Source organism: Austrofundulus limnaeus, unplaced genomic scaffold (assembly GCF_001266775.1).
Source record: "Austrofundulus limnaeus strain Quisiro unplaced genomic scaffold, Austrofundulus_limnaeus-1.0 Scaffold10, whole genome shotgun sequence".
NCBI lineage: Eukaryota > Metazoa > Chordata > Actinopteri > Cyprinodontiformes > Rivulidae > Austrofundulus > Austrofundulus limnaeus.
In genome coordinates this window covers 187,035-195,779 of record NW_013952412.1, presented here as the reverse complement: position 1 = coordinate 195,779, position 8,745 = coordinate 187,035, and the positions used below count along the sequence as shown (strand labels likewise).

General features: G+C 40.6%; 1 protein-coding gene across 1 annotated transcript; it reads left to right on the top strand.

Moving 5' to 3' along the window:
• The first annotated feature begins 6,880 nt into the window (after window positions 1–6,880).
• hes2.1 (hes family bHLH transcription factor 2, tandem duplicate 1) lies at window positions 6,881–8,194 on the top strand. The gene is made up of 3 exons (XM_014001643.1): window positions 6,881–7,093; window positions 7,188–7,371; window positions 7,467–8,194. Exons 1-3 carry the CDS (start codon window positions 7,004–7,006, stop codon window positions 7,796–7,798), a joined length of 606 nt encoding a protein of 201 aa, XP_013857097.1. The 5' UTR covers window positions 6,881–7,003; the 3' UTR covers window positions 7,799–8,194.
• Window positions 8,195–8,745: the final 551 nt, after the last annotated feature.

Below are 8,745 nucleotides of genomic sequence, written 5' to 3'. Positions count from 1 at the left end.
TTTTTGAAAACTTAAGGTGAAATATAGTTTTATTATTTGTCCATCAGACTTTCTTTAGAATAAAACACATGATCAGAGTTTAGATTGTAAAAACAAATAAGTCACAAAACGAACAGATGTTTCTACAGAAAATATTGGGATTTTAAAATGAAAATTGCTGACAGAATTATTTTTTTTTTTTACATCATAAACATCTGTTGTGACCTATTTCTAACACGTGACCTCTCATGGACGCTGTCAGACTCTGTGACAGATTCAGTGACGTCAAAAAAAAGTTAGGATTTTCGTCCCTGGTGACCAAGGCTTTATGAAAACAGCGTTGGTTTAAGCGTGGGAAGCTAAGAGACACATTTTAGGAGATGTTTACTCAGCACCACATGAAGGCACTGCATGGTTAAACAACAAAGGGTTTTAGTTTAACAGGCAAATATCACATCCGTTGCTTGGTAAATAGTTGGGTTTTGAGGCAACTTTTATTAGCAAATAATTGCTTATATTTTAAAATCCATTCCTTTAAAATGCATCTAAAACTATTATGGCAATGTGACAAGAGAGTTTGAAAACATGGATAAGAAGAGTTTAATTCTTGCATTGGTAGAAGAACTTATTACTGGCCCAGGTGGGATATTTAACACTTCAATTATTTTTTTCTTCATTTGATGTGTTCATAACATCGAAAACGTGTCTCTGAGGTACAAACACACAAAAAAATGCACTGACTTTTATAATGTGAGTCTACAAAGTACACTCAACATTAAATTTGTATTTTCTGTGAAAATGCTGCATGCTTCATGCTAAATGATTTATGCTGAATAGCTAAAAAAAAAAGCTCAAATAACTGAAAAACAGCTTAAAATATGTCTGAAATAGCAGAAAGTAACAAAGAAACAAAAAAGCACATATGCTGAACTGAGTAAGAAATCGAAATTTTCATAAAAGGATGAATTTTGTGGAAAGAACTCAAATAAGCTAAAAAAAACTAAAATTCACAAACAGCTGAAATTAGCAAAGCAGCTGAACAAATAAAATGAAACTTAAAATAGCTGAAAGAAACATAAAAAAGTTTAAATTAGTGAAGAACGGCAGCAAAGCTCAGAATGATGGCCAACAAGGCAGGAAAATAATTAAGATCAGCAAAATAGAAGCTAAAGGAAGCCAAAATTGGCACAAAGAAGTTAAAGAAGCAGAACCAGAATGAAAGGTAAAAAAAAGATTTATAAATGTTTTGAAGGGGCTGCTGAAGACAGCTCCATTTTTAAAATGAGAAAGACATCTCAGAAATAACTAAATATCTCAAGAAGAATTAATTGCTGAAGTAGCAAAAGTCATCACTGGAATGTCCTGAAAGAGCTGAATGTTTTGATATATACAGTGCAAAAGTTTGAGCACCCTTGTTAATGTTCCTGATTTATCTTTATAAATCATTGACTGTTTGGATTAAAAATATCAGTTAAATAAGTCATATAGGGGACAAACACAGTGATATTTGAGAAGTGAAATGAAGTTTATATGATTTACAGAAAGTGTGCAATAATTGGTTAAACAAAATTAGGCAGGTGCATTCATTTGAGCACCGTAAAAAATCATAACTCAGTGTTTAGTAGATCCTCCTTTCACAGAAATAACAGCCTCTAAACACTTCCTACAGCTTCTACTGAGAGTCTGGATTGTGGCTGAAGGTATTTTAGACCATTCTTCTTTACAAAACATCTCTAGTTCATTCAGGTTTGATGGTTTCCAACCACAGACAGCTCTCTCTAAGTGAGACCACAGATTTTCAATAATATTCAGGCCATCATATAAACTCCATTCCATTTCACTTCTCAAATATCACAGTCTCTGTCCCCCATATATATTTAATTGATTTTTTAAAATCCAAACAATCAATGATTTATAAAGGTAAATCAGGAAAATTAACAAGGGTGCCCAAACTTTCGCACCCCTGTAAATCGCTAAAAAGGCACAAAAACTGTAGAACGAGTTACGTGCCAAAACATGTCCGGAAAAAAATGGATCTCAAGCGTGTGAGTGCACAATAAGCCAGTTTAAAACACAAACAGTGGTAAATGGAATTATTATCTTAAAGATGTGCAACATGGTCAAGAAGTGGCTTCAGATTTAATTTCTGTTGTGCACGTCACATCTCATCTGACCTAATTACAGTCGCGTGTACGCTGCATAAATGTAAAACCYTGTCACATGTTGAATCCACACTGATTTAGTTCAAGGGTTGTATCAGGACATATTATATTAAATGATCTGATCGAATGTGGTTCAACCTCAAATGTCCAAAACATTTAACAGATTCCACTTAATAAACTCAAGACAAAGTTAAGATGGAAAAACTGTGCAAAGAAGTTGTTCYCAAAGGATAATACCAGGCAGGTGCTGCTGATTAAATGTACCAGATCATCAGGAAGTTGGTAGCTATATGGCTGAGTGGTTAAGTGAGTYGTCCTCAAACCAGAGAGTTGGCGGTTTGATTCCCCACTAGTCAGTCATGTGTCGAAATGTCTCTGGGCAAGACACTGAACCCMCACTGCCTCTGATTTATGTCCCATCAGTGTTTAAATGTGATCTGAAGCACTGATTAGTCTCCATAAAGTGATTTGTACATGTTAGATTTGTATGGAGATAATAGAGTGCTTAACGAATGGGTAAACAAGTACAGATTGTAAAGCACATTAAGTATCATGGTTGAATAAAGGTGCTAWATAAGTACAGYCTRTTTACCATTCCCATTTCARAAATTTGTCTGCTTGCTGCTYTGAAGGGTCAATMCACTTTTGCCATTGCAGCTAAATATGTATATAAGTTCTGATTGCTTTGACATGTTGTGCCATTGACCTAAAGTGAGTGTGTTGAGTTAACCAGCTCTCCTCTAAAACATACAGGTGTGTTTTAACTCAATGAAAACCAACTGTGGGGAGAGATAACAGTGTTACTGTTAAATGGGTACCAGGACATCCTGACATTATTGGTAATGAGAGAGCTGTCTACCTTGCAAAACTAGCAGTCAGGCCCACTTCAAAAGACCAGAGCCTGTTGTAGGTGTCTCAACAACAGTCCTACAGGTCTGGTTTGGACGTCCCCTGTACGTCTGTTTTCTTCTGCATATCTGGGGTTGGGTCACGGGGGCAGAAGCGTAAGCAGCTTCTCCCKCCAAACTCTCCACTGGGGCCATGTAGGGCGTTCCCAGGCCAGCCGAGAAATATAGTCCCTCCAGTGTGTCCTGGGTCTTCCTCTGGGTCTCCTCCCAGTGGGACGTGCCCGGAACACCTCACCAGGGAGGCGTCCAGGAGGCATCCTACCCAGATGCCCGAGCCACCTCAACTGGCTCCTCTCAACGTGGAGGAGCAGCTGCTCTACTCTGAGTTCCTCCCGAATGACTGAGCTTCTCACCCTATCTCTAAGGAAGAGCCCAGACACCCTGCGAATGAAACTCATTTCAGCTGCTTGTATCTGCGATCTCGTTCTTTTGATCACCACCCAAAGCTCGTGACAATAGATGAGGGTAGGAACGTAGACCGACCGGTAAACTGAAAGCTTCACCACGACAGACCGGTACAGCACCCGCATCACTGCAGACGCAGCACCAATCCGCCTGCCGATCTCCCGCTCCATTCTTCCCTCATTCTTGAACAAGACCCCGAGATTAAACTCCTCCACTTAGAGCAGGACCTCTTCCCCGACCCGGAGGTGGCATGCTACCCTTTTCCAGCTCAAGACCATGGTCTCGGATTTGGAGGCACCAATCCCCATCCCGGCCGCTTCACACTTGGCTGTGAACCGCTCCAGTGAGAGCTGGAGATCAGGATCTGATGAAGCCAACAGGACCACATCATCTGCAAAAAGCAGAGATGCTATTCAGGTCAGCAAAACGGATCCCCTCAACACCTTGTCTGCTCCTAGAAATTCTGTCCATAAAAGTTATGAACAGAATCATTCATTTCCAAGTCAGACTGCAGCCTTCTTCTTCTTCCTCTTTCCTCTTTCCTCTGTTCCCATTTCAGGGGTCACCACAATGAGTCATTGTCCATCTCATTTCAGACTGGTTACTGAGATTTCATTTTCAAATGAACCCTTCTTGTTTTAGTGGGTTTAAGTGAATAAAATGACAACAGTTTGGCTGTTGTGTTTTTATTTAACACTGAGGGAGGTGAAAATTAAAAGGAAAGGAAAATGACTCAAATGAATAGTTTGCCCTAAATTCAACATTTTTGTCCAACAGAGAACAAAACCAAATAGCATTGTTTTTTCTAGTATTTGATTTTTTTTAACTGAAAAACTTCTGCATATAATAACATTTCTTTTTATACTGAACTTCATAAGAAACGTTTCTGTTAAATACTTAAACTTCAATCAAAATAAAATAAATTAAAGTCATTTCGACTCCATTCTCGTTTTTTAATTATTCTATTTTGTATTTTACATTATATTTGGTTATTTTATATTTGGTTTTAACAGAACATAGGATCCCAGGTTAAAGTTAGTCCTATTATTTCGTGTGGCTCATTGCTTTTATTTATTTATTTTTTGTCCATCTCCGTGCCGAGCTGGCGGACAGATGCGTCAGAGCCATGTGGACGATGGTAGCGTAGCTTTTGGCTTGGGATGCCAGACCTCCTTTCAGGTTCCACCATCATCCTGAAGTCTGGAAGCTTCTTGATGAGGTTGTTGGGTTGAGTCCGCCTCTCTGACAGAGCTCGTCGACGCTTTTGGTTTTACGCTTTAATGAAGCAACTCCATCCTTCTGAGCTCTGTGGCTCGTGCCAGTCTCATACCGTCTACAACCACGATGGATTTCTGCGTCTTCTTTGTTAAATGTATTTGGTGGCCATTTTCACCTTTGTATTCGTATTTTACAGCTGAGACATRTATTTATTTAAAAATGTGCGAGTTTTTTTATCTTCATCTTTCTTTTTTATTTTATTTTTTATCTGATTAAATTCTGTCAAACTTGCAGTTCAAGTTATCTATAATACCTCGTTAAATCATCCCCCTTCTCTTGACACATTTCCTGGAAAAGTTCCTTTTTTTCTGTCGGCTCTTCAATAAAGCATCACTGCGCTTTGCGCWGCGCTTGCACAGATGGAAACCGACGCTGAAGACAAAAAAAAGGTCCCAACCGAAGCCTCTCTTGGACTTTTATTTTTAGTTTTATCTGGGAGGGTCATTTCACAGACAGGACCTGATGGCAGTTATGTGGGGCCCCCATGGGACAGGGCGCGTGCAAAAGCTCGTGACAAAAAAAAAAAAAAAAAAAAAAAAGAGGTTAACAACCCCCTCCTGAAGCTGTAGCGGGGCAGCTTGCATCCTAACCTTTGACAATTTGATACAAGCTCTTAGGGCGGCACATTTCAAACATGTAAAATGAAATTTGAGCAGGTATTTAACCGTGGTTGCACGTTTGGTGCGTAAAAAACTGGTGCGTAAAGTTTGTGCGTAAAAGTGCTTTTTCTTTGTTAATCTGAAAGTTTAGTGCAAAAGCAGCACAAAACAACCAAAATATCAATTAATTAATATTTTTTTATTCATGCTCATAGCTCTACCACATTTCACAATGTATTTATGTGTTTTATTTGTATTTTTTTTAACCGAACCGACCGTTTAGATTTCAACATAAAAGCACTGTTATTTTTTGTTCTGGTAACATCTGAACACAAAGACTGTCGCGTCTTTGTGTTCAGATGCTGCGGTCCCTCCTGTCCTCAAACAGCGCGCAGTGATGGTGAGAACGGAGCGCGCAGAAGCTGGAGCCTGCACGATGGTGGGAACATGCGGAGTTTGGGGGAGGGGGGGCTTTGTGTGCGGTTAGGTGCATTGAGTGGGGGTTGGGTAGACTGATGAGGAGAAGGTTCCCATCTGTTGAGGCGGTTTTGGCGCGTGCCAAACGCGTGAATCCCACAGCCAGCTCAAAGGTCCGTTCAGACTTTTGCAGAAATCCTCAAACAAACGCTCTGCAAATAAAAATGTTCTCGATGCTAGATTTTTGTGTAAAACAGATTATTATTTTGACTGAAAGCAGTTGGAAAGCAATTCAAGCTTTAGTTTTGTTTTTACTCTTGATTTAGTGAACAAACGTTTCCAACCAAACTTTTTAACACTTTTATGAAGCTTCCCCAAGTTATTTTTGTCACTCTATGTTTATGTATCTGAAAGCATTCATTTCTGCTTGTATTTCTTGTAATAATAGAAGTTATAGTCAAGTCCTGCTGCAGGTAAAACGYCTTGTTGTTTATGAAGAGAGCTTCTGGGCTCCATAAACAGATGTTAATCCAAACACAGCGTGGCTTGGGTGTCTGCTTCATTTCTTTTAGGAATAGATTATTCTCGTCACCTCAGATTCACTCATTTGGCGCGTTGTGTTTGTTTTGTTGTGACGGGAGCACAAACTAAAACAGATTCAAAAATAATGACAATAAATATTATTTTGTGCTATTTGGTTACAATTTTAATTATTTATTTTTAACAATACACATTTAAAACTGCTTCTAAAACAATCCTAAATGGATTTGGGAGATCAGTTTGAAAGTAATTTTAGATCAAAACAAAAATCAGTGTATAGTTAACTGGGATTAGGAAATTTATAATTTTACTAACAAAATCGTGTTGGATTCATTCTTTACTGCAAATCAGATGAAAAACAATCCGCTTCCATGTGAAATTAAAAATAAACTGTTTGTGATGCAGGGTGTGTGCGCAGTTAGCTCTCAGACGAACGTTGAGGTTTTAATTTTTAAACACAAGAAAACACATCACAATCATCCAMATACCGGCGTAGAAACGCATGATGGACCCATGGGAACCAGATGGTCCAGACAGAATCGTCTCTCCAAAGACAGCCCACCCCTCCCTGTCCTCCCGCGCTTGTGTCCCCTCCCCTCTGACGCTCCGGGACCACATAAATAGAAGGCTCTCCAGACCCGAGCTACATTTGAGCTCAGCTTCTCTCTAAACAAGTGTCTCCCCTAAAGAAAAAAAAAAACAAAACACCCCAAACATGAGTCCCAGCATCACCCCTGAGGCCAGCCAGCCTCTCCCCGCGCGCTCCACTGTGGCCCAGAGAAAACAAGCCAACGAACTCAGAAAGGTAAGGAGCAGAGAGAAACTTTCCAGCTGCGCTTTTACTTAATGCTCGGACTTTAAAGAGCAGCAAGAATAACGATTTACATTTTCTCTCCTAGACTCTGAAACCTCTGCTGGAGAAGAGAAGGCGCGCTCGCATCAACGACAGCCTCAGCCATCTGAAGAGTCTGATTCTGCCTCTGGTTGGCAAAGACAGCGCGCGCTACTCCAAGCTGGAGAAAGCCGACATCCTGGAAATGACRGTCCGCTTCCTCAGAGACCTGCCCTCCGCTCCGGTCAAAGGTGAGCCTCGTGTCCGGAACGAGAAACCGCACGACGTGTTCACTCCGCGTGTCATCTGGCAGGCGCTCACCAGTCCTCTGCTCTTCTCCCCGCAGACTCCGCAGACAGCTACAGAGACGGTTACAAAGCCTGCCTCCAGCGCGTCTCCGCCCTGCTCCCCAAGACCAGCCTGGACCAGGACGCGTGCCAGCGCGTGCACGAGTTCGTCCAGCAGTCCATGTCCGCTTCGGTCACACCGACCTGCCTGAACTGCTGCGCGCAGAGCTCCAGGAGCCTCCCTCAGATCCAGCAGAGACTCCTGAGCCTGAAGTCCAGTTTCAACCACCGAGCGGAGAACCAGGAGGCCCTGAGCGGCGCGGCCGTGGCCCCCCTCAGGGCGCAGTCAGGCCCGCAGCCGGTCTGCGCCGCTGTGTGGAGACCCTGGTAGAAAGAACGAACATTCATCTCACCTGTATTTATTTCTTTTGTTGATAATGTGCATAGTTTTAGTAATAAGCATAATGTTGAAGTTACTTCAGCAATTGACTCATGTTGCGTTTGTTGCCAGTTGGCAAAAAAGCACAGATCTTAAAGAAACGCAATCCTCTTTGGGGTTTCAAAGACACGGGTTGTAGATAACACTTTTGTAAAACCCCAAGGGTTATTTTATTTCAGGGTTGCACTGTGGACTTAAAAATATTTGGTCTGTGCAACAGAAYAGTCAGTAAACACTACGTGTTACATTTGTGTATTTATTTTTCAACATGTCATGTAAAAAAGTTGTTTTGTGACGTGTTAAATGCTTGAAAAGTTTGAAATAAATGTAGATTTGACACAGATGGTTGTTTTGTTTMATTCTTTTAGGTCTGTTTGAAATACAATATTTGAGTCATTAACCCCATATAAAGGGGGAGAAAGAAACAATAATAAAAAAGCCACAGGTCAATGTGAGCTCAGTGATGCTGATGAGCAGCTGCTCTATTGTTGCTGATGTCAGGCGCCTCTTTGCCGCCAAAAAATGTGGGAAGAAGTTGTGTGAGAAGAAAAACACCGAGGTTAGCAGAGAGAACACAAAGTCCAGGACCAGAAATTCTGTAAAAGGACAATGAGAAAAAAACTTTTAAATGTTATTCTTACAGGTTTATAGCACATTTATTACAACGTGACATAAACAACCCATGATTAACTGAGCCTCAGACACATTTAATAAAGTTTGATGCTGGGTCAGCTCYGTGCCAAACTGATTTTTTTTTCCAGTGAAGGTCTGGTTTGTTACAGAAATGAAAAGGCAGACAGAAAACTAACTTTTTAGTCTTGTACAGCTAAAATGTTCATTTTTTGTCTTTGAAGGAAAGTCTCAGAAATCCAGAGTTGTAAAGTAACTAAGCACAAATA